This window comes from Typopeltis vanoorti, chromosome 2 (assembly GCF_054136105.1).
Source record: "Typopeltis vanoorti isolate ZY-2024b chromosome 2, IOZ_Tvanoo_1.0, whole genome shotgun sequence".
NCBI classification, from domain to species: domain Eukaryota; kingdom Metazoa; phylum Arthropoda; class Arachnida; order Uropygi; family Thelyphonidae; genus Typopeltis; species Typopeltis vanoorti.
In genome coordinates, this window is record NC_143550.1 from 115,247,168 (window position 1) to 115,274,562 (window position 27,395).

Sequence of the window (27,395 nt, forward strand, 5' to 3'; positions counted from 1 at the left end):
AATGGTAAGAGATGTGATGTATGGTGACTCGATCTGTGCTGTAGAAGATAGAATGCCAGATTAGTTTGCCTGGAGGAATGATAGCTGGTGCAACTGTGGCAATTAAGTGAGGTGAAAGGGTGAATGAGATGATTGTGATGGTGGGCACGAATGAATTAAGAGACATTGTGAATCAGATGGTAAGAGATCTGAGGTTCATGCTTGAGGTTGTATGGAAGAACATAGAGAGGGAAGATAGTGAGTGTGTTGCCCAGGTATGATAATGCAGAGCTGCAGAGAAGAGCATCAGTAACGAATAGTATAATAGCCAAAATGTGTCAAAAGAGAGGCTTTGATTACATGGAATTCTTGGAGGGCTTTGAGGACAGAAAGGAACTGTATGTGGGAGATGGCTTGCATTTCAGTGAGGAAGGATATAGGCATTTGAAGGGAATGTTCGCTCAACAAGTCAGTGTGTCAGTGCAGGGAAACTAGAATTATCAGGATGGATGGTAGCAGTGGTGGCCTCTTGTTGGGATAGTTGCTTGGAAGAAATGGGAATACATCACGTAATACTGAATCCACTGAAGTCTGGGGGGATAATGATAGGTGTAGAAACAGTGACAATAGCTTGATTCTTTATAAAATGCCAGGAGCATCTGGAATAAAGGAGATGAATTTGTGTCACTGATAGCATGCCTGTCCAGAGATTATTGGGATCTCTGAAACATGGTTGACTGAAGATGATATTCTGATAGGAACAGCAGTATCAGGGTATAGCATTTTTCAACGGGATGGAAAGAGCTAATGCAGTAGTGGAGTACTGCTTATGATAAGTCATCACTTATCATAAGCAGAGTGAAGGATTTGAAGGGCAATGACACTAATGGTTTTAAAAACATGGTGTGAGGCAGATGAGATGGGCAAGACAGGATATTTAGTTGGGTGTTGCTATAAGCCATGGAGAATAGAGGGTGAAGAGCAGGGGATGTTTATGCAATTGAGCTTGGCAATTCCAAAAAAGAATGATTATGAGATATTTTAACTACAACAGTATAAATTGGAAAGAGGAAACTGCATGTATTAGTAAGGGAATGAAAATTTTGGAATTCTTGAGGGACAAATGTCTTAGATAGCATGTAGCAGAAGGAACACTAGGTTCAAGAGTTTTAGATTTAGTCATAGCATCAGAAGATCTGATTATAACTGATATGGCATCTTTGCCCCAGTTGGAGAGAGTGACCATGTGATTTTGACTTGGAAGATGAATAGGCATGCAGGAGTATCAAAGACAAAGGAATGTATGTGTGGAATTATAAGGCAGATGATTATAATCCTATCAGTGATCCTAACAGGCACTTAAACACCTTTTCAAGCCTTCGCAACTGTAACTCGAGGATAAGGTGGTTTGCCCTATGCCTCCCAGTGTGTCTTATGTCTGTAGATGGCAGATGGCGTGTATTCACGAGGTCGTGAGGTTGGATTGCCTGTTCTGTGGGGGGGGGGGGAGGGGGGAGAATTAAAAACCTGAGGTTCCAGGTGATAAAACCCCTACCTTCGTTATGAGACCTGCTAACTTATCTTTTGCCAAAAGAAACCAGATAAAGGTTCCTCACGTCACTGACAGGAATCGAATCTAGGTCTTTCTGACCAAAGGGCTTTGTCTATACCGACTGAGTTACAGAGGCTCAAGTGATTATAATAGTCTTAGATATTAGCTTGGAGCAGTTCCATGGATGGAGGAATTGGAAGGGCTAGATATCATCAGTGCTTGGGAACGTTTCCATAATAATTTTTCATATAAGATGGAAACACATAAGTCTGCCATCTTATGTGTTTCCCAAGGCACACTTGTTCACATTTATCTTGAAGAGAAATGTGAACAAGTTACTTCTTGACCATCCCCGGTTGTACTATAGGTTGACCAACTTTGTGTGGATAGATTCCTAATAATAATTATAATAAAATCTTAGATGAATTGAAGTAGTAACAAAAACATTTTTGTTGAGGTCAGATTATAGTTTTTTTTTTTACAGTTGTATCAACATCTTTGTTGTTCATGTGCTCTTAAAGTCATTTGGGTGAGCACTGGTTCATTTTCTTTCTTTCACTTTCATTTGTTTTTTTCACTTGTTCATCAAGTATATCTCTTATCTTCAAATCTCCATACAATACCTCATCCTTATTTCCAGTTTCTTGCACTTTCATACTCTCTGAATTTATATTTTATTTTATTCTCCCACCTGCTGTACCACATAATAGTCATTTCTCCACTTGCTTTAGATCCTGTTTGGCCTGTGAAGGATGCAATATAAATGAAATGTTTCAATCCTTATCATCACTTCATCATTCACATTACTTTCAGCCACTTCTTTCACACTCTCATTCCTTGCGCTATCATTCACTACTTTCATTTTGGCCAGAACACTTTCTCTAGCTTTCTTTACATCATTAACATTCGTCAATTCATTTTCTTGCTTTCCCACACAACTCTTGTACTTTTGTACTAGCATGGAAAACGTTTACAATAAAATCTCTCTCCATTCTCACTTTCATACCACAATTCAACTCTTTGCAATGAATACATAGAACATACACTACATCATACAACATCCCTTGTGCTAAGTTCTGTGTACAAGGAATCGCTGCTCGGCATTTTCCTTATATGCATCTGTATATTAAAACTCTTTCTAAACAATATATAACCCTATTAAATTTTTCTCTCTCAACATTACAGTATAAAATAAGTATTATATAACTAAAATCATTACTTAAATTCAAGGTGTTTTGTAAAGGGTAGGTCCTGTCTTAGTAATTTATTCCTATTTTATAATAAAATGAAGCAGATTTAGATAACGGAAATGAGTACACCATTATATTGCTGGACTTGGCAAAAGCATTTGAGAGAACACTACATGAAAAACTATCACAAAAGTTGGAGCAAATGGATATGAAGCCAGTAGCTTGGAAAAGAGGGTTGACTGACAGACACGAGAGAGTAGTGTATAGTGGAGTGGAATTTAGGAGAATGAGGGTAATTAGTTGAGTACCTCAGGGTGCTGTACCAAGGCCTCTTTAATTTGTATATCAATGATATAGGGAAAAATTTAAGAGGGGATATTCAGTTGTTTGCTGATGATGATGATGCAAAACTGGGGAGAGCAATAGTTGATAAAGGTGTTGGAAATTTATTTTTCACTTGGTTAGACTATAATAAATTTAGTTTAATCCTTTATCCAAGTGTAAGCAAACAAAGTTTGCACCTGAAAATATCTTCTAGACTGAGGTAAGGTAGTGCAACACCAGGCCACTCTGAGCAAAGGTGGACCAAACTCTCATCACTCCTTGTCTCAGTATCTCCCATAATGCAAAGCACATCTCCTTGCGGACATGTATACTGCTATGCATTAAGGGAAGAGCCACTACCCCGACCGGTTTCGACCTTTATTGAGGTCTTGTCAGTGGAAGGCACATCCAAACGTGGAGATACTAAGGCAGAAACAATAGGAGAGGTCATATTTACCTATAAGAGTTGCCAACAGGTGTACCACATTATTATTGAATTACTCTGGATTTAGAGAAAGATGTTGGAAGTTTATTTTTCACTTGGTTAGACTATAATAAATTTAGTTTAATCCTTTATCCAAGTGTAAGCAAACAAAGTTTGCACCTGAAAATATCTTCAGGACTGAGGTAAGGTAGTGCAACACCAGGCAACTCTGAGCAAAGGTGGACTAAGATCTCATCACTCCTTGTTTCAGTATCTCCCATAATACTGAGACAAGGGTGATGAGAGAGCTTGATATCTCAGTATCTTGGTATCTCTTGTCTCAGTATCTCCCATAATACTGAGACAAGGAGTGATGAGAGCTTGGTCCACCTTTGCTCGGAGTTGCCTGGTGTTGCACTACCTTACCTCAGTCCTGAAGATATTTTCAGATGCAAACTTTGTTTGCTTACACTTGGATAAAGGATTAAACTAAATTTATTATGGTCTAACCAAGTGAAAAATAAACTTCCAACATCTTTCTCTAACTCCAGAGTAATTCAGTAATAATGTGGTACACCTGTTGGCAACCCCTATAGGTAAATATGACCTCTCCTATTGCTTCTGCCTTCGTATCTCCACGTTTGGGTCTGCCTCCCACTGACGAGACTTCAATAAAGGTCAAAACCAGTCTGGGTAGTGGCCCTTCCCTTAATGCATAGCAGTATACATGTCCGCAAGGAGATGTGCTTTGCATTATGGGAGATACTGAGACAAGGAGTGATGAGAGCTTGGTCCACCTTACCTTACCTCAGCCCTGAAGATATTTTCAGGCACAAACTTTGTTTGCTTACCCTTGGATAAAGGATTAAACTAAATTTATTATAGTCGATAAAGGTGATGTAGATATCCTGCATGATGCATGATGATTTAAATAAATTGGCATTGTGGGCAAAGGATAATGTTTGTCAATGTCAATTTAATGTTGCAAAATGTAAGGTTGTGCTCTTTGTGGTGAAAAGATTGCATACCGTATATCATATTGATGGTACTTGATTGATTGATGATGCTAAGGACTTGGGGATAATTCTAGAGTTGAAATTGAGAGAGCATATTGCAGTATTATTATTATTATTATTATTATTTGTGACATCTCCAAGGAGTCCGAAGACTCATCGCTGGAGGACACCTATTGTACAACTCTCCGTCTCCACCACTACACCGAATCCTCTACTACCAATCATCTACATCAGTGCCCACCACTGCAGCTAGTATTTTTTGTCTGTAAATTGCATGTCTTCTGAAGGGCCGATTTGTCTGTATTTGTCAATAGTTGGTAAAATAACTCAATGTTGAAATACACGCTAACAAATAAAGATAGGGAAGTTATTATCCCTTTGTAATGCAATGATATAGTCACATCTTGACTGTTGTGCATAAATTTCTTTACCTGGGTTTTTTGGGACCAGGAAATGGTAGAAAGATTCAAAGATGAGTGACTAAGCTGTTGTCTGTTGAATGCTTCTTATAAGGGGTTGAAAGTTTGTGGGTTTCTGCCTATCAACAAAGTTTAGTTGATAGGCAGAAAAGAGGGGACATGATTGAAACTTTTGAGATATTAAAGGAGTTTTATAAAATTGATGCAATATTTTTTAATATATGACATAGAGAGTCAGAGGCCATCTGTGGAAGTTGTGTAACAGTGTGGTTAGTAGGGATGCACAGAGATTTTTTGCATGGAGAGTGATGAATGAGTGGAATGAATAATTATAAGAATTAGTTGCGAGTTCCCTTACAATGAATGAGGTCAAGGAGAAGTATTGATGAGTTTTGTGTGTAATAGTTGATAAAGGTGATGTAGATATCTTGCAGGATGATTTAAATAAATTGGCATTGTTTGGGTTTCGAACACTGAGTTTGGACACCATGAAGATGCCATATAATAATAATAATTTTCATAGTTAGGTAGCATTTAGTTTTTAGTGCCTTCTTTGACTGTGTTCATTGAGATCATGTGGTGTTTTTCTACATGTTACTTGGGCTTTACCATCCTTTCTCATGAATAGTTTACCATCTCTTACCCATGCATACTTAACTGCAACTTTTGCTCTCTTTTTTTGCTTCGCTTGATAAAGAAGTTGCTTATTAAGTTTGGTTAAATGGTAATTTATATAGATGGGCATTTTCTTTAACTATTCATCAAACTGATGAGTGTGTAGATTTTTTTCAACCAAAAAATGAATGTGACAAAAGATACCTTACACTGTACTTAATAGGTTGTGATAATATAAATTCTTAAACTAAACCAGCTAGTTTTGCCACGTAAGCTAGTGGCTTCTTTATATCATCATGACCTATTAAAACCAGTGTCTGTTATCTTTTGTCATATTCATCGAACTTTTGGGCTGTAATCTTGTTGACTTTTCCTGCTTCCACCATCCATTTACTTTTAAAATGTTTGCTTGCTAATTGGATGACAACTGACTTGATGTCTGTTTACATGTTATTAAGTATTCCTTGGGTTTTTGAGCTGTGATAAAAAAACGTGTTTCTAATTAGTGTATGGTGTGGCTTTTCATCACAAATTGTACAAGTTTCATCACAAGTTGAAAAAACTGCTATATGTATGCACCGAAAAATGTGAACGATCTGTTGACTGTTTGGATAAACGAGAAGAAGGAAAGCATAAGTGAAAAGTGTCTGGATAGATTAGAGCAATTAGAAATAGGAGCAAATGTCAGGACCATAGTAGAAGAGCTTCTGCAGGAGTTAATGAAGATGAAAAGTGAAATGAAACATCTAGAAGAGGATATTAGACAGCTAAAGGAGAAATTGGCTGATAATAAAGAGGGGGAAGTTAATGTTATAAAGAAAGAATCAAAGGATAGTCGTATATCAGGGTGTGGTGACTTGATCATCAGAGGTATGATTAGTAATAAAGCGCACAAAACATGCTTTCCTGGTGGAACAATAAAGCAAATAACTGATGCGTTGCAGAAAAGGAAATTACTTGTGTCAGAATTAGTGGTAGTCATGGGCACAAATGACTTAGTTGGGAAGAAGAAGAATGTTGATAGAAACTGGAGGAAGTTGTTGCAGCAGGTAAAGAAGAATAGTGTTGTTGGGAAAGGCGTGGGCATGCTGCCCAGATTTGATAACAGTGAATTGAGAAGGAGAGTAGAGATAATGAATAGTAAGATGGCTGAGTTGTGTGAGGCTCAATTTGTAAATCTGGGGAGTGAATTTGAAGGAAGTTCAAATGGTATAAATCTGATGGATTACGTTTGAATGGGTTTGGTCTTGGGCATTTAGAAGGGCTATTGTTTTCTGAGAAGGCACAGAGTCAAGTTAATGTAGCAAATGATCAGAGTCTACCTGTGAAACAGGATAGCACAAATGAACAGATTGTTCAACAGGAGGAAGATGGATATGAGGTTGAAGATGTGGTTGCAGCAACACAAGGTGATAGAATGCATAAAGGTGAGGATGAGACAGGTAAGAATGTAAATCACAGTCGGATCAGGGAAATGGGGGTGGTCAAACCAAAGAGAGAGAGAGAGAGAGGTGTAGTATAGCAGCTAGAATAGAGAATGTTGGTACTGGTAGGATGGCCTCAAACATACAGTGATTGTTATGTTTATACATAAATGTAAGGAGTATTCAAAACAAGAGAGCTGAGTTTGTGGCATTAATTGGGATGGTATGCATTAAAGTAATTGCAATAAGTGAAACTTGGTTGTCTGAGGATGATGTGATGTCAGAAATAGAATTAGAAGGATATATAATTTTCCAGAAGGATAGAGATGTGAAGAGGAGGTTAATGATTGTAGAGAAATTGTGTCTGCAAAGTGAAAGTTGATGGCCAACCTGACAGAGAACACTTGTTTTGCTAATCTTGCCTCGCCCATTCTTGCACAGATTTTGAATCTGTGTAGTGCGAAGTTGAAATAAACAGGTTAGTATATCTGATAGGATGCTGTTATAGGTCAGGGAATGCAGAGAATACTGATTGTGAAATGTTTAGGCAAATTAGTTGGGCATGTAAAAAGATGATGATCCTGATGGGAGACTTTAATTACAGGAATATAGACTAGAAGGAGGAGATAGTGTATGGGAACATGGAGAGTGAGTTTGTGGAATTTCTGAGAGATCAGTATCTTAAGCAACATGTGATTGAAGCAACTAGAGTCTTTAATGTATAACTGAGAAAAATATGGAAAAATATATAACTGAGAGGAGACTTCCACATAGCCTTCAAAGGAATGCAGAGAACTGACCGGGGCTTCTAACCTAATGTCCAATCCTCGCCTTCTCGTGGTGCACACTGTTAGGTATCTACCTGGATACTGAACGGACGAGGATGGGCTGCCAATTTGGGATTTAGCTGACCAAATTTTATTCTTATTGGCTTAAACCAAAATTTTAAATGATGGTACAACATGACAGAATTTCATGCTGGCTGGGGGCGTCTCCCGGTTAAACAACGCAGCTGTTGTTTTCACCAGGGAACCAGGGCAAACAGCGAAAAGTCAGCTACTGGAACAAATCCTAAAACTTACCCAAACTCAACATCACCAGAGTTCAAGATCGGTACTATCAACATAAGAAGCCTGAATAGCAAAGAAATGGAGTTAGCTGAGGAATTGGATAAGTACCAGATCGACATAATAGGGGTGACGGAAACAAAAAAGACAAAAACTGGAGATCTTTCTGAGCTATATAACTATAGCTATATAAATACAAAATGTTATATTCAGGAAATGACAATCAAGAAAAATAAGGAGTAGTTATAGTATTCAACACTAAATACAAGGGTAATCTTCTTGAATGGCAAGCAGTCTCAAGTAGAGTGATGTGGACAAATATGAGAACGGGGAACTGGACAATGTGACTTATTTGTGCCTATGGTCCCACAGAAGGTACTAAGGCAGAAGTGAAGGAATTTCTGGAGGCTTTAGAGAAAACAACTGACACAATGAAAAAGGAAAAGTTGGTCCTTGTTGGGGATCTAAATAGCAGAGTAGGAAATGATTGTCAGACATACAAAAATATTTTGGGAAATTCTGGAGAAAAGAGCAAAGCTAATAATAATGGCAAATACCTGTTGGATTTCAGCTCAGGACATGGACTGGTTATTACTAACACAATGTTCCAACCAGTGGCGTAGCTGGGAGGAGGGGTTGCCCTGGGCAGCACTTTGAACCTTTTTGAATTTTTCAGTTAATTCTAAAATACAGTCTCGAGAACTCAGTTCCAAATATTGTAATACTACAGCAAATTTTCTTCACAGTTGCTGTAAGTGTTGCTAGTTGTGAGAGGAGTTTTTCTAAATAAAACTGATTAAAAATTACCTACATTGCTATGAAATATATTTCACCAATATCATCAATTTTGCTAAGAGAAAGCAAGAAAAATAACATTTTACAATGTTGAAATTAAAGTTCATCATCAAATTCCTGACATGTACCCTCAAAGGGCGTACAGGATATGATCGTACTACATGAAAAATTTACATCATTACTAACTTCCTATCTACAATTTTCCTCCAAATCAGTCTGTTACTTGTCAAGACTCCAGTATTATCAGATCTTATATTTCTATCGTCTAAGGCACTTTGTACCGTATCAATCTACCTATATCTTGGTCTTCCTCTGGATCGTTTTCCTGCCAACCTGGCAGAGAACACTTGTTTTGCTAATCTTTCCTCTCGCATTCTCTTTAAGTGACCATACCACCTCAGATTAGCTCTGCTAATGCATTCCTGGATGCTGACAATGTCAAGTTATTTCCTAATATCCTCGTTTTTAATATGATATTGCCATTGATGCTATCTGTTCACCCCTCTAATCATCTTTCTCAGGACTCCCATATCTGCAGTCTCTAGTCTTTGGTCAAGTGTTTTTAAAACTGGTTTGAACACTGTCTTGTATACAGCTAATTTAGTGTTCCGACTAATTTCTCTCTTATTCCATATGAATTTATTCAATTGACTTCCCACCAGCTTTGCTGATTCTGTTGTCTATTTCCATATGTTATTTACCATCTTCAGTAAAAAATCGTGCCAAAGTAGCTGAAATGTTTTACTTGTTCCACAGGTTCCCCGTTCACAACACAGTTGACAATTTCAACAATTCTACCTAATTTCATTGTCTTCGTCTTTTTAATGCTGACCTTCATACCATATCTATTACAACAGTTATTCAATTTAGTCAGGGAATCTTGCAAACTTGTAGCGGATTTATTTAGAAGTATAACATCGTCTGCATAAAGCAAAGAGCTGACATTAACATCTCCAATGCTGATATCATGTTTAATACCACTTTCCTTCATAATGTGATCCATATAAATAATGAATAACAGAGGGGATAATGTACATCCTTGTCTCACACCAGATTTAACATTAAACCGTCTTTTTGTACTTCCTTTAATTCTAACTGCTGACTTACAACTCAAATAAAGACTAAGTATTGCTTGATATAATGTCCCATTGACGCCATATAACTGTGTAACGTATTGAATAGCTTCTCTCTCTCTCTCTCTTGGCACCTTGTCATATGCTTTTTCCAGATCGACAAAACTTAAATACAGATCTTTGTTATATTCCCATGCTTTCTCAACTATTTGTCATAAAGTGAAGATCTGATCCTGACAGCCTCTATTTGGCCTGAATCCAGCTTGTTCTTCACCAAGCTTTTCTTCCACAATTCTTCTCAACCGTTTCTCAAGTATACTTGCATAGATCTTGCCAGGAACACTCAGTAAGGAAATGCCTCTGTAATTCTCACATTCAGTTTTATTTCTCTTTTTATATATGGGTAGTATTAGAGCTCTACTCCAATCATCGGGAATTTGTCCCTCTCTCCAGGCTTTCTGAACTATGTAGTGCATCCACTGTAAGACTATTATACCGGCATACTTGAGCATTTATTCGCTTTAAAACTTTCTTACATGTTGTTCTTTTCAATATGAAATTCAATTTTATCCTGCTTAAGACTAAATAGCGATCGCTTCCAATTTCATATCCTCTGTACACTGTGGTGTCCTGCACCAGGGAGAATACATCACTATCAACAATAACATAGTCAATGAGAATTTTCTTATTCCTTGCCTCTTCTCTCCATGTGAATTTGTGCACATTTTTATGTTGGAACATGGGGTTTGTAATAGCCAGTCCATGTCCTGAGCACAAATCCAACAGGTATTTGCCTTACTCTTTTCTCGAAATTTTCTGAAAATATTTTTGTATGTCTGAGAATCATTTCCTACTCTGCTATTTTGATCCCCAACAAGGACCAACTTTTCCTTTTTCATTGTGTCAGTTGCTTTTTCTAAAGCATCAAAAAATTCCTCCACTTCTACCTTAGTAGAACCTTCTGTGGGATCATAGGCACAAATGTCTCATTGTCCAGTTCCCCATTCTGATATTTGCCCACATCACTCTACTTGAGACTGCCTGCCATTGAAGAAAATTAGCCTCATATTTAGTGTTGAATACTGTGGCTACTCCTTCTTTTCCTTGATTGCCATTTCCTGAATATAACATTTTTTCTTTATTGCTCGGAAAGATATCACCAGTTTTTGTCTTTTTTGTTTCAGTCACCCCTATTATGTCGATCTGGAACTTATCTTATTCTTCAGCTAGCTCCATTTCTTTGCTATTCAGGCTTCTTATGTTGACAGTACTGATCTTAAACTCTGGCGGTGTTGAGTTGGGGTGTGCTTTCAGATTTGTTCCAGTAGCTGACTTTTCGCTGTTTGTCCTGGTTCATTGGCGAAACAACTGGGGGCGGGGGAGGGGCTACGTTTAACCGGGCGACGCTCCAGCTAGCATGAAATTTTGTCATGTTGTACCATCATTTTCTATATTGGTTTATGCCAATAAGAATACAATTTGGTCAGCTAAATCCCAAATTGCCAGCCCATCATCGTTCGTTCAGTATCTAGGTAGATACCCAACAGGGTGCACCACGAGAAGGTGAGGATTGGACATTAGGTCAGAAGCTCTTTTCGGTTTTCCGCATTCGTTTAAAGGCTATGTGGAGGTCTCCACTCAGTTATACAGATTTGACCCTTAATCACCTCGAAATTAAAATTTTACTTCAAAAATAAACAGTGTTTTAATTTATTTCCCTATATGTTGTTTTGACTTTTTGGAGTATTTTTGATGTGTATTGAGAGGGGCACCAAACTCAGAGACCACCTCGGGCAGCAGCAGCTCTAGCTACGCCACTGGTTCCAATATAAAAAGTGCATAAATTCACAATGAGAGAAGAGGCAAGGAATAAGAAAAGTCTCATTGACTATGTTATTGTTGATAGTGATGTTTTCCCACTGGTGTAGGACACCAGAGTGTACAGAGGATTTGAAATTTGACGTGATCACCATTTAGTCTTGAGCAGGATAAAATTGAATTCATATTGAACATGTAAGAAAGTTTTAAAGAGAATAAAAGTCGAGCAGCTCTCAGATATGAACTGTAGACTAAAATACACAAATATTATTCAAGAAAAAATGAAAGAGTTTGGGAGCAGGAATCAAACCTTGGAGATTCAGTGGCAAGCCCTGAAAAAAACACTGATTGATTTAGCCTGAGAGGGATGTAGCGAAGTTGTGTGCAAGGATAGAAAAAAAAATCTGAACTCCATAGTGGACACATGAAGTCAAAGAGGCAGTGAAGGAAAGGAAGAAAGCATATCAAAAATTCCTTTCAAATAAGTCAGCTTGTGCTCTTAGAGAATACAGAGACAAATGTAAGAAAGCTAAACACTGTGTAAAACTGGCTAAACAAATGTAATTGGAGGACTTTGGTAAGTAAGAACATAGAAAATAAATATCAAGAAGGTGGCAAGATATTCTGGAGGTTGTTGAAGATGCTCAGAAATGGAGGAAAGAGTGCTGTAAAAGGAATTAGAGATGATAAGGTGATATGAAAAAAGGAGAAAAAGATATCTGTGAAGTATGGAGTAATTACTTTGAAAAACTGCTAAATGAAACAAGCAGCGATGACAACACAATGGTAAAAAACACTGACCAGGCATGCAGTCCGGAATTCATATCTATACTTGAAGTAGAAAAAGCCATCAGAAGCCTGAAATGTGGAAAGGCAGCAGGAGTAGATGATATTCGACCAGAAATGCTCAAGTATGGAGATATAAAAGTTGTACAGTGGCTGCACTGCTTAGTTCAGAAAGCCTGGAGCGAGGGACACATTCCAGATGATTGAAGTAAAGCTCTCATAGTACCCATATATAAAAATGGAAATTAAACTGAAAGTGAGAATTACAGCAGCATTTTATTACTGAGTGTTCCTGGTAAGAAATATGCAAGTATACTTGAGAAATGGTTGAGAAGGATTGTTGAAGAGAAGATTGGTGAAGAACAAGCTGGATTCAGACCAAATAGAGGCTGTCAGGATCAGATTTTCACTTTACGACAAATAGTTGAGAAATCATGGGAATATAACAAAAATCTGTATTTAAGTTTTGTAGATGTGGAAAAGGCATATGACAAAGGTGCTAAGAGAGAAGCTATTCCAAACGCTACAGTTATATGGTGTTAATGGGGCATTATATCAAGCAATATTTAGTCTTTATTTGAGTTGTAAGTCAGCAGTTAGAATTGAAGGAAGTACAGGAAGATAGTTTAATGTTAGATCTGGTGTCAGACAAGGATGTACATTATCCCCTCTGTTATTCATTATTTATATGGATCACATTATGAAGGAAAGTGGTATTAAACCTGATATCAAAATTGGAGGTGTTAATCTCAGCTTTTTGCTTTATGCAGATGATGATATACTTCTAAATAAAACTGTTACGAGTCTGCAATATTCCCCGACTAAATTGAATAACTGTTATAATAGATATGGTATGAAGGTCAGCATTAAAAAGACAAAGACAATGAAAATAGGCGGAAACATTGAAAATATCAACTGAATTGTGAATGGAGAACTTATAGATAGAACAAGTAAAACATTTTAGCTACTTAGGCACGATTTTTAGTAAAGATGGTAAGTTAATTATGGAAATAGACAACAGAATCAACAAAGCTGGTATGGTAGGAAGTCAACTGAATAAATTTATATGGAATAATAGAGAAATTAGCCAAAACACTAAATTAGCTGTATACAGGACAGTGTTTAAACCAATTTTAACTTATGGATCTGAGATCTGGGTTAGAAGTAAAACATTTGACCAAAGACTAGAGACTGCAGATATGAGAGTCTTGAGAAAGATTAGGGAGCATGAACAGATGGCATCAATAGCAACAGCATATTAAAAACAAGGATATCAGGAAAGAACTTGATATTGTCAGCATCCAGGAATGCATTAGCAGAACTAATCTCAGGTGGTATGGTCACTTAAACAGAATGGGAGAGGAAAGATTAGCAAAACAAGTATTCTCTGCCAGGTTGGCAGGAAAAAGAACCAGAGGAAGACCAAGATATAGGTGGAGTGATACAGTAAAAAGTGCCTTAGACGATAGAAATATCAGATCTAATAATGGTGTAGTCTTGACAAGTAACAGACTGATTTGGAAGAAAATTGTAGATAGGAAGTTAGTAATGATGTGAATTTTTCATGTAGTACTATCATATCCTGTACACTCCTTGAGGTATATATCAGGAATTTGATGGTGTTGGTTTAGATTTGGTGATCTTTGGTCTTACCTTTGCAACTTTTGTAGTTTACTGTGGACACGACTTGTCTGTGACCTTGAAGAGTATTGTTAGGCAGGTACCATTTAGGTAAAGATGGTGGTTGTTGCAGCATGGTGTTTTTGTGTTATTTAATGGTTATAGTTTCTGATATCCTTAGCATTGTTATATTATTCTGTATGTCTAGTATGGCTTTTTTAATTTGTGGGGTATGCTTGTGTGCATACCTGTTTTCCCGAGTATTTGGTTTTTTACTCTTCTTATTTTTTAAATGTTTTGGAATTGGTATGTTATAATCACAAACATGTTCTTGTAGTCTTGCCCATAATAATTGAATCGTGGAACCTGTATAGGTGACATCAGTTGTGCTTAGCAAGGAAATTTGTACACCACATTGTGGTATTCTAATATTTCCTTGTATGAGTGAAATTTGGTAGATTTTAAGAAAGTTGCCAATTTTTAGTCGTATACTTGAAATATATTTATAAGCTTTGTATGTATTTTGGATATATGGCAGTTTAATATTATGGCTATATTCTTTGATTATAGGATTGGTTAGACGAGTTTTCACTGTTTGGTTAGCATAATTTATTAGTTGCACGAGATAATTTTGGTTTTTTAAATATCTGTGTTAAATTTCTAATCTCCACGTTAAGAGGATTACTTATGGTTGAAAATTTGTATGCGTTTATAAATTGTGAAAGAATAGATGATTTTTTTAATAGAACAAGGATAATAAAAATTTTAAAGTGGAGGTAGTTAACAATATGTGTAAGTTTGTGGAATATTTTTGTGGCTATTTTGTTCTTAGTTCTAATTAATGTTAAGTTTAGGAAATTTATGGATTTTTCATGTTCTGTTTCTATGGTGAACTTTCATCTATTGCAGAAGTCATCAAGGGAAGCTTGTAAAGAGGTAACATGTGTTGGTTCTACAATGCATAAAACATCGTCCACATATCGATTGAAAAATGTAATGCTGAGGGAAAGAGAAGGGTTTAATAGATTTGATTCTAAATATGATAAACATAATTCAGCTAATTGTCCATTAATATTTTGGCCCATTGGGAGTCCGACAATTTGGATATAGCTGTCATCATTAAATTTAAAAAAATTTGTCAAGATTATTAACTTTATCAGTGTTAAGATATCCTTGGGTGTTAATTTTGTATGTGATTCTAAGGTATGGTCTTCTAGGAATAATGTATGAAAACAATGTGTAATGCTCTGGGGATGTCCACATTGGTGTATAGTGCCATTGCATCCAGTGAGGTAAGAATGTCTTCATGGGATAAAGTTAGATTTGATATTTTTTGGTGTATGTCATCTATTTTTAATCGTAAATTTGGACTTGATTAGTAGTGGTTTGAGTAATTTTACTAAGAATTGTGATAAAGGTGATGTGGTAGTGTTTTTATATGAAATTATTGGGCATATTGGGTATAGAATGGGTATGCTTCTTTATGAATTTTAATTTGTTGAAATATATATGGAGTACAATATTTTTCACTGTTATTTTATCCATCTTATTTTGCTTTTTAATTTGTGTAATATATTGTCAATCTGTTTTATGAGGTTAGGAAGGGGATCATTTAGGATTTTTAGTTATGTGTTTTAATCATTTAAAATTTCTGTTATTTTATTGTAATAATCCATTTTGTTTATAATGACCACATGTCACCATTGTTTGTTTTGGTGATCATTATATCCACGGGCCTTGTTGACCAACTGGTTAGCATATCTGCTTTCCAACCAAAGGGCTGTGGGTTCAAATCTCACCATTGCCATGGATGTTTGTGATTGTCTGTGGAAATGCTATTGGTGGTGGGTGGTAGATTGCGTAAGTGTAGTCGTAGTTGGTGGAGACAGAGAATTGTCAAGTAGGTGCCTTCCCTCTGGCCTTGTTGGCTGAGTGGTTAGCGTATCTACTCTCTAGCCAAAAGGTTGTGGGTTCCAATCCTGCCATTGCCATGGATGTTTGTGATTGTCTGGGGAAATACTAGTGGTGGGTGGTAGATGGCATTCAGTGTAGTTGGTGGAGACAAAGAATTGTACAGTAGGTGCCCTCCCTCGATGAGTCTTTGGACTCCTTGAAGGTGTCATGTAATAATAAATAAAAATAAATATCAAAACTTCTTGTAGGTTTGGAATAATGTTAGATTGTATTTTTATTTTCATTTATGTTTATTTATTTTATGAAAATTAAAAACGTTGCTGTTTGGAATGATTGAAGGAAAGAACGAAAGAGGAAGAGCAAACAGAGAATGGGGCGATGACATCGTCAAATGGTGCAGAAACTATACACAAACTGAGTCATCTTGCACAAAATAGAATGCAATGGATGAATCATATCAAGATGGCATCAGACACCTATGGGCATTGGACCGATGGTTGTTGATGATGATGATGATTTTATGAAATATTATTTCTTTGTTGGGGTCTGTTTCTAGTTTAGTCTGAATTTCGATAATAATATCTTTGTTTGGTTCATATTTTGGGGATATTGCACCAAGGGAGTACTCCTTATGAAAATAGGCAAAATAGCCATAAGTATCACTACCATATAAGTTTTTTAGAACTGAGTTCTCAGATTGTCTAGCTTTTGTATTGAAGTTCTGTGGATTTATCACCTTTCAGGAGTGGGATTCATCTAAAAAAAAAAAAAGAAACACACACACACACACACACACACACACACACACACACACACACACACACACACACACACACACACAACGTATATAAACATGAACATCAGTTCAGTGAAGCTAGTAAAGTCAATCATTAGAAGAAATTTAAATAAAACTTGGTAATGTTTCTCATAAGTATGAAGAACCCTCATTAAAGATGCAATAATGAAGAAAGGGTCTTCGAAATTTCCGTGAACAAGTAGTAATAATGGATTATTATATAAATTATACGTAATAACAAATCATATTCTTGTTTTTATCCTTTACACAAGCAAAAAAAACTTTACTTTTGTGCACAACAGTGAAGCTTCTTTATGATTAAGCTACTTTTATATAGAGGCTGTTGACTTCATGCCATATTGCCTCATTATCTCCAAACATATAATTTACTGAGACAGCTTGAGTGAAGTTAGCAGTCTCTGAGTAGCCTAGTCATGGATATACTTTACATGTAACTTCACTTTTTCTCCCGCAAGGATGTATCTTTCTTGTGAAATATAATTAAATTATTAACAAAGTGAAAAAGCTTGTTTGCATTATTATATAATACAAGCACACAAGTAGCTGAAGTTTTTGTGTAAATTTGTAGTAAACTTTTCTAACATGAATTAGATTTTGAAAGGGGCATTCTGAAAAGAATGCCTATGCTCATAGGCCACTTAGTGTGAGTGGTCTTGAAATGAATCTAGTCTTGTTCCTTGATCTTTCTATTACAGTTGAAACAATTTTTTTAAAAGTAAAAATATTATATAAAGAAATAATTTTTACACATTTCTTTGCTAATCCTACCCACGAATGGTTCCATGGGTATGCTAAAGATTTTTAATTAACTTAAAACCAAGTTAAAAGCAAATTACGATATATATATATATATATATATATATATATATAATTGTCTGGACACCCCTGTTATTTGAAATTATGGAACATTCCAGGTTTGTTAATAACATAAAAATCAGTGTATAGATAGTAGGAAGCAATATTTCATCATAGCAATTGAATACAGGTGGTATGGCAACACATCGTGAATTCAGTGATTCCGAGAGAGGTGTCATTGTGGACTGTCATATTGGTCGCATGTCTATACATGCCATTGCCATTCAACTGGAGCATCCAAAATCAACAGTTGGTGATGTGATTAACAAATTGAGACTTCTGGAATTACTAATTGAGGAAAGCACCCAGGGCAGCTGCCAAAAATGATTGACTAGGGACAGTAGGGTGCTAAAACAGGTGGCACACAAAAACCAGTGACAATCGGCACAGACCATCCATGATGAGTTCCAGAAACACTGTGGTGGGCACTAACACTATACGAAACGAAAAGAACGGCATTTACTGTGTTTCCACGGAAGGGCATCAGCACACAAGCTGAGCATCACAGCAATTAACACGATGGCTTGCCTGGTCTGGTGCAAAGAGCATATGAACTGGACAATTGACCAATGGTAAATGGTACTCTGGAGTGATGAATCAAGGTTTGCCTGTTTCCATTCTGATGACAGGTATGGGGGGCAGCCTGCTGAACACTTGTTACTACAGTGTGTTGCATCCACAGTAAAGTTTGGTGGAGGAGGAGCAATGGTGTGGGGTGCATTCAGCTGGTTTAGAGTGGGACCACTGGTTGGTGTCCGCTTCCTACACTGTGTAATTTTTAAGGAATGACCCATGATGAAGATGACAATGCCTCATGCCACAAAGCTGCAGCTGTTATGGAATGATATGAAGAGATGGGTGTTAAACGACTGCCCTGGCCTATGCAGAGTCCTGACCTCAACCCCATCAAGCACCTATAGGACGAATTGGATTTGGCAATTGAGATACAGAGCAGCACATCCTCAATCTGTCACTGAATTCAGTACTGCTTTGATGGAGGAATGGAGACAAATTCCACCTGATATCTGCCATGCATTGGTGAAAGCCTCCTTCAAAGTATGCAGGAGGTGATCAAAGCCAAAGGTGGACATACCCAACAATAGAATTCACATGCTGGTATCAATTGTAAATTGGTAAAGTGTCTGGACAATTATTGTCCAGATACTTCTAAATGCTCTAACTAGGTAACTACTCAGCAGAACGATTTAATATGTAACATGATGATGTGTTATAAATTAAAGATGTCAAGAAATTATGTTCTTGGTTTAATCTTTTATCCAACTCTAAGCAAACAACGTTTGTGCATGAAGTAACTTCATGACAAGGCAACTCATATATAGAGGCTAATGACTTCACATCAATTACCCACATATCCTTATAGACATGTATAATGTAAACCTATGCATTATGGGAAGGGCCACTACCCGGACTGGTTTCGGCCTTTATTGAGGTCTCATCAGTGAGAGCCAGACCCAGATGATGATGATGTGTGTGTGTGTGGCAAATGAATTTTATTTTGTGCAAAAACCAGTGTTAGTTCTAAAAGTCCACTAGGGCAGTACATGGCATGGGAAACCATACCAGGTAATTCAAAATGTAGGGTAGATACAGTATGTTGTATATGGTTACACAACATGTTCAATATGCTGTCCTGCACTGTCAGCAACAGGCTGAAATCGCATATTCAACCACAGAACATAGTTTCACTTGAAATGTTGTGGATATGGCATGTAATGCTAGTCTTGAGGTCTGCTAAGTTGGCTATGTGTCCACATTAGACATTGTCTTTGAGATGTTCCTACAGGCAAAAGTCACAGAGGATATCAGATCCAGCTAACTCACAGTCCATGTTGTACAAAATTGTGGGAAAGAGATAGATGCATATCGCTGGCCATTAACAGTGCAGGGAACGAGATTAGCAAGACTGAGCTCCTCAAAAATGAAAGGTTCGATAATGAATTCTGCTGTAAAACCACACCAGACAGTGACCTGGGAATGAAGCATAATCTTTCACATGATGTGTAGGTTTGCAGTTGTGCATGCTCATAGTACTATCCAGATAGAAGTGAGCTTTGTCAGTCCAGAAAAATGTTCCATGGCCAGTCATTTTCCAGTTCAGTTCAAGCAAGAAACTGCAGGGCAAATGTTTCTTGTGCATCCCCGTCAGGATTAAGGCCAGTCTGGTTGGCCGAGTGGGTTGCATATCCACTCTTCATCTGAGAGGCTGTTGGCAAAAGTTTTCACAAAGCTTTATGTTGATTAATCCTCGCATTACAGCATGTTTTTTATGTTTAAACACTGATTTTGTTAAAAGTACCAATAAATCTATAGGCTTAATTTTATTGATCGTTTACATTTTTATTCCAGTAGGTAGGTAGGGACCCCAGTGCATTGCTTTGCCCAGGGGCCTACAATACTATTAAGACGGTACTGATGGTCCTACTAACCAATTACCACATGTACTGCTGTGATCTGTGTTCTTGTGTAGTATGACCTTTGATGTCTTTGTGCCATTAAAAAAAAAAAAAAAAATTAATCAGTATTAAACACTTGCTGAATGTAGGAAATCTTGTAAGGATAACTGCAGAATTTGCCTCATGACTTTGTGAACTATGCTTACAGGTTTCTCTAAAGACTATGCAATATGCCATGTTCCGTTGCTGCCTATGACATTTTCCATCCTTTCTTCCTCTAATGCTTGGTTACTTCTTCCACTGTCTGCCATTCGATGGGCTTCTGTCCTCTGCGAGGTTTGACATCTAAGGAAACTGTCTCTTCAAATTTCCAGATCATTTTAGGTAAACTATTTGCAGTTATAGGACCTATTTTGAATCCCTTTAATGTTCTGAACTTTTGCAATGCTGTCAAGGCACAGATTATTTTGGTAAAACAACTTCACAAGAAGCATGCCATCCTTCGGTGTAATGGTGAGATTGTGCCTTTAACATGTCTGCTCACAGACAATGAACTGATGCATTCTGCCACTACCTGCTTTAATAGAAGCTTCTTTCAAAGCATACATCATTAGGGACATTTGTCATTTGCATAAATGGTATTGCCAGAGCATTTCACTGCATACCAGAGTATCGTACTCAATTTACAGGTATTGCAGCACCATGTATCACCCTAGCAGCAACTTCTAGAACTAACATTGGTTTTGTGGAAAATAAAATTCCATTCTGCACACATCATGTTTAATATTAAATCATTCTGCTGATTAGTTATCCAGTTACAGCCTTTCGTAATTATAAATCACCCTGCATATCAAATAATTTGATGACATGTTGAAATAAGCCAAGCTAGTCAGAAAATTGAATAATCAGAGGCCAGATAATGGTGACTTTTTCAAATTATTATCCTGCCCAGGAAAAGATGGAATAAATAACATGTTAGTATTGTAGATGGACAAAGTTTAGATTACCTGATAACCTTGCTTTATAGATTAGGACTCCTTACTTTTCAAACTACCGTAAAACATGGTATGTGTCATATTTGCTCAATAGATGCTTATGTGTCATTGTATGACACATAAGCATCTATTGAGCAAAGTGAGCATCTATTATAAGGATGCACTAGGGTGAAGTTAGGCATAAATCATTTACAATTAAAACCTTGAAAAAAAATCCATGCCAGAGGAAATTTAAGCAAATGACTTCTCATTGGCAAAGAAGCTTTGCCCACTACTGAAGCCAGCAAGTCTTCAGTTGTGTCATTGTAAATTTTGTAAACAGTTATGAAGATGTCTGCTCAGCATTGACTCCTTGTTTCTCTTTCCCCCCCTACCTTTTGATTCATTGCATTTGGTAGTTATACCAAATGCATCCCTTCATCATCACTTCCTTTGCTACTAATATTTTTCTGATATAAATGACTGTGAATTTACTGAAAGACTAGAATAGATTAGTCATATAAAAATTAGTTAAATTTTTATTCAATTGTATTTTGCAGTACCAATGAAAACAAAAAATGCTGCTGAATTATTTGAATTTGTGAAAACTATAAATGGTGCTATAAACCCTTTTCATTTGGAAATTAAAAAAGGCATCAATGAGGAAACTGGTGATCATTATTATTCTCTTGTAAACTTGATAGAAAGTCCTATGTGTTTGTTAGCTACATCATTCTCAAAAAATGAACTCGAGTTCTATAAGAAAATGGTAAGTATTTTTTTAATAGTATTTTGTATCATAAACATCTCTGATTATTTTATGCCAAGTGAACGGTTTATTACCAAGAGCTGATTTGTCTTCATTCCTAAATTCCTTTTTTAAATATGTCTGACAATTTAAAGAACTGACTACCATTTGCTATATATATATATGATAGTAACATGATAACAAAATATTTAGATGCTCAGCACTAAATTTTTTTTTATTAAAATAACAGTAAAAGTACTTAATACCTGTACAGATCTCAAAACAAGTGTTATATGATATGTCCTGAGACACCCTCATTTTAGAATGAAACATACTGATGTGTGTGTGTGTGTGTGTGTGTGTGTGTGTGTGTGTGTGTGTGTGTGTGTGTGTGTGTGTGTGTCTGTCATCGAACAGTTTATGCTGCTATATGAGACAAGCAGATATGTGTTATCATCAACTGTACATCTATATTGTCAATGGCACTTGAAGAAAAATTTATACTTTAAATGAGATGTTATCATAAGGATTGCACTGTCATCAGTGGTTTATCCATTCATGACATAAAATGTTAAAATCACCCAGAATCAACTGATAGAAATATGCAGGAAGCTGACACTAATGGATGAACAGAAGCTGGTATTGAAATCTCAGCCTCTACAGTATAAAAACAGTCAACTAGGATTTCAGTTCTTGAGAGCAGTTTCAGAGCTGCACCTCACAGTTTTTATAAAATGGTAACTGTACCTAAACCAAACATCATCCATGACAATCGACAGCGCAGACACTATCTAAAAAACATTGAAAGTCTGTGATATGAAGTAATGAATCACACTACACCTTTTTCTGATCAGATGTGGACGAGACAAGTGCCTGAGGAATATCCCTCATGCCTAAAGTGTATTATCTCAGCTATGAAGTTTGCTTGTGTGGAGATGCATTGATCAGAAGCAGAAACTGGAACTTTTTACTAGTATGAACTTGGATCTTTATTGCAAAGATCCTGTAAAGGTGAATGCTGTCTAATAATCAACACCTCAGTATAATTCAGTGCTTCTTATATTGTGGCAGTTTTATCAATCAGGCTCATGTCTAGCCTGAATCATAAGAGTATCATGTCATTACAGTATAATATGTCATAGTGGAGGGGATCCTATTGTAGTGTGGTTTAAAGAAATTATATAAAAAAATGACTGGCCTTTGTTAAATCCTGATCTCAACTGGGAATATGTTTGGAACAAACTGGAATATTGGATTTGTGGGCTAGTGTTGACACATTGATTAATGATCAGTGTTGGAATGCATTCAGCATTGATAGATGGATTGGTTTGGTCATGTTGAAAAAAGATTAGTCCAAATTATCTAACACTTGGGTTGCTGCAAACTGGTGAGGAGTATGCCTAGAAGGATGGAAAGTGTAATCAACTCTAAAGGAATGCACGTGCTATTGAGAAAATGGGTGTACATTACGTTAAAATAAGCATTACAACAAAATGCATATTGACAGATCAACTGGAATTGTAAAATTGGCTAATTAGCAGCTAACAACTTGATTTATTAATTTAGTCTTATATCCTGAAATTTTCAGGATATGTAAATAAATATTGGTCACTTTTACATTACACTTATCCTCAGATTCATCAGCACTTCAGAAAATGAGGATGGGTGGGTAAGTGAAACTTTTCTTTGAAGAGCAGTAGATTCCTAAGATTTAACCATTTTGCAACCTGACAATTTAGTCAATATTTTTTGCAACCTGCCAAGTGCTGTGTATCCCATCTCTCTCTACCTCTGTGTCATAAAAGACTGCTTAATGAAGTAAAGTGTCACCTTTTTTTTTTAAAGAAATTGTTCTTTTTAAGTACAGCCTTGTTTTTTACTTTTGATTAGTTTTTTTATAGATTTACTAAATCTAGCAACGAAATAAAAATATTTAGAAAAATCGTTTCCAGTAGTATTAATGGGTACACTGGTGCCCAAAACCTAAGGACAAACACTATTTCTGAAAATTGCAACCACAAATTCAAATGAATTAGCTTGTGTCAAGTTTTATGACTGACGATTTCAAATAGAAAGCAGGTACATATTCAAATTTTCGAATCACAGGCAAAGGGATCACGTGGTAGCTCTCAACAAGATAAAAGGCAAAAGGCTGTGCTAAGTGAATTGTGTTTGAAGGATGCTCTTTTTGGGGTGCTTAAGGGTCAAAGCTGTATAACTGAGTGGAGACCTCCACATAGCCTTTAAAGGAATGCGGAGAACCGACCAGGGCTTCTGACCAAATGTCCAATCCTCACCTTCTCATGGTGCACCCTGTTGGGTATCTACTTTGATACTGAACGAACGAGGATGGGCTGGCAATTTGGGATTTAGCCGACCAAATTGTATTCTTATTGGTTAAACCAAAATAAAAAATGATGGTACAACATGACAAAATTTCATGCCGGCTGGGGCATCGCCCGGTTAAACAAGGCCCCCGTTGTTTTCGCCAGGGAACCAGGGCGAACAGCGAAAAGTCAGCTACTGGAAGAAATCTGAAAACAAACCCCAACTCAACATCACCAGAGTTAAAGATTGGTACTATCAACGTAAGAAGCCTGAATGGCAAAGGATTGGAGCTAGCTGAGGAATTAGATAAATACCAGATCGACATAATAGGGGTGACTGAAACAAAAAAGACCAAAACTGGTGAGATCTTTCTGAGCAATAAATACAAAATGTTATATTCAGGCAATGATAATCAAGGAAAAGAAGGAGTAGCCATAGTATTCAACTATGAGGCTAATCTTCTTGAATGGCAGTCAGTCTCAAGTAGAGTAATGTGGGCAAATATGAGAATGGGGAACTGCACAATGAGACTTATTTGTGCCTATGGTCCCACAGAAGGTTCTACTAAGGTAGAAGTGGAGGAATTTTTTGACGCTTTAGAAAAAGCAACTGACACAATGAAAAAGGAAAAGTTAGTCCTTGTTGGGGATCTAAATAGCAGAGTAGGAAATAATTGTGAGACATACAAAAATATTTTGGGAAAATTTGGAGAAAAGAGCAAAGCTAATAATAATGGCATATATCTGTTGGATTTCTGCTCAGGACATGGACTGGTTATTACTAACACCATGTTCCAACATAAAAATGTGCACAAATTCACATGGAGAGAAGAGGCTAGGAATAAGAAAAGTCTCATTGACTATGTTATTGTTGATAGTGATGTTTTCTCCCTGGTGCAGGACACCAGAGTGTACAGAGGATTTGAAATTGGAAGTGGTCACTATTTAGTCTTGAGCAGGATAAAATTGAATTTCATATGGAAAAGAATAACATGTAAGAAAGTTTTAAAGCGAATAAAAGTTGAGCAGCTCTCAGATGTGAACTGTAGACTAAAATACAGAAAGGTTATTGAAAAGAAAATGAAAGAGTTTGAGAACAGGAATCAAACCTTGGAGATTCAGTGGCAAACTCTGAAGGAAACATTGATTGATTCTGCCAGAGAGGCATGTGGTGAGGTTGTGTGCAAGGATAAAAAAATCCGAACTCCCTGGTGGACACAGGAAGGTTAAAGAGGCAGTGAAGGAAAAGAAGAAAGCATATCAAAAGTTCCTGGCAAATAAGTCAGCTTTTACTCTTACAGAATACAGAGACAAATGTAAGAAAGCTAAACAGTGTGTAAAACTAGCTAAACAAAAGTCATGGGAGGACTTTGGCAAGAATATAAAAAATAAATATGAAGAAGGTGGCAAAATATTCTGCAGGTTGTTGAAGAAGCTTAGGAATGGAGGAAAGAGTGCTGTAAAAGGAGTTAGAGATGATAAAGGTGACATGAAAACAGGAGAAAAAGAAATCCTTGAAGTATGGAGTAATTACTTTGAAAAACTGCTAAATGAAACAAGCAGTGATGACAGCACAGTGATAAAAAAACACTGACCAGGCATGTAGTCAGGAATACATACTTGAAGTAGAAAAAGCCATCAAAGGCTTGAAATGTGGAAAGGCAGCAGGAGTAGATGATATTCGACCAGAAATGCTGAAGTATGGTGGTATAAAAGTCTTACAGTGGCTGCACTGCATAGTTCAGAAAGCCTGGACAGAGGGACGAATTCCTGATGATTGGAGTAGAGCTCTCATAGTACCCATATATAAAAAGGGAAATAAAACTGAATGTGTAAATTACAGAGGTATTTCCCTTCTGAGTGTTCCTGACAAGATCTATGCAAATATACTTGAGAAACGGTTGAGAAGAATTGTGGAAGAAAAGCTTGGTGAAGAACAAGCTGGATTCAGGCCAAATAGAGGCTGTCAGGATCAGATCTTCACTTTATGACAAATAGTCGAGAAAGCATGGGAATATAACAAAGATCTGTATTTAAGTTTTGTCGATTTGGAAAAGGCATATGACAAGGTGCCAAGAGAGAAGCTATTCAATATGCTGCAGTTATATGGTGTCAATGGGGCATTATATCAAGCAATACTTAGTCTTTATTTGAGTTGTGAGTCAGCAGTTAGAATTGAAGGAAGTACAGGAAGATGGTTTAATGTTAAATCTGGTGTGAGACAAGGATGTACATTATCCCCTCTGTTATTCATTATCTATATGGATCACATTATGAAGGAAAGTGGTATTAAACCTAATATCAGAATTGGAGATGTTAACGTCAGCTCTTTGCTTTATGTAGATGATGTTATACTTCTAAATAAATCCGCTACAAGTCTGCAAGATTCTCTGACTAAATTGAATAACTGTTGTAATAGATATGGTATGAAGGTCAGCAATAAAAAGACAAAGACAATGAAAATAGGCAGAATCATTGAAAATATCAACTGTGTTGTGAATGGAGAACCTGTGGAACAAGTAAAACATTTCAGCTACATAGGTACGATTTTTACTGAAGATGGTAAATTAAATATAGAAATAGACAACAGAATCAGCAAAGCTGGTATGGTGGGAAGTCAATTGAATAAATTCATATGGAATAAGAGAGAAATTAGTCGGAACACTAAATTAGCTGTATACAAGACAGTGTTCAAACCAGTTTTAACTTGTGGATTTGAGAGCTGGGTCAGAAGTAAAACACTTGACCAAAGACTAGAGACCGCAGATATGAGAGTCCTGAGAAAGATTAGAGGCGTGAACAGATGGCATCAATGGCAATATCATATTAAAAATGAGGATATTAGGAAAGAACTTGACATTGTCAGCATCCAGGAATGCGTTAGCAGAGCTAATCTCAGGTGGTATGGTCACTTAAATAGAATGGGAGAGGAAAGATTAGCAAAACAAGTGTTCTCTGCCAGGTTGGCAGCAAAACGACCCAGAGGAAGACCAAGATATAGGTGGATTGATACGGTACAAAGTTCCTTAGACAATAGAAATATAAGATCTGATAATGTTGGTGTCTTGACAAGCAGCAGACTGATTTGGAGGAAAATTGTAGATAGGAAGTTAGTAATGATGTAAATTTTTCATGTAGTACTGTCATATCCTGTACACCCTTTGAGGGTACATGGCAGGAATTTGATGATGATGATGATGATGGATGTTTTTTTCATGAAGGAATATAGATGAAAACTTGGATG

At 36.7% G+C, this 27,395-nt stretch overlaps 1 protein-coding gene across 2 annotated transcripts in view; it reads left to right on the plus strand.

Moving 5' to 3' along the window:
* The window catches only part of Nse1 (SMC5-SMC6 complex component Non-SMC element 1), a 93,951-nt gene that overhangs the window by 20,741 nt on the left and 45,815 nt on the right, over positions 1–27,395 (plus strand). Inside the window, exons 2-3 of one of the 2 annotated variants that reach the window (XM_090407651.1) lie at positions 15,320–15,394; positions 21,637–21,845. In XM_090407651.1, the coding sequence (XP_090263777.1) occupies positions 21,642–21,845 (204 nt within the window). In that variant the 5' untranslated portion in view covers positions 15,320–15,394; positions 21,637–21,641. The remainder of the gene's footprint in view (positions 1–15,319; positions 15,395–21,636; positions 21,846–27,395) is intronic. The other variant, XM_090407644.1, reaches the window with a different exon arrangement.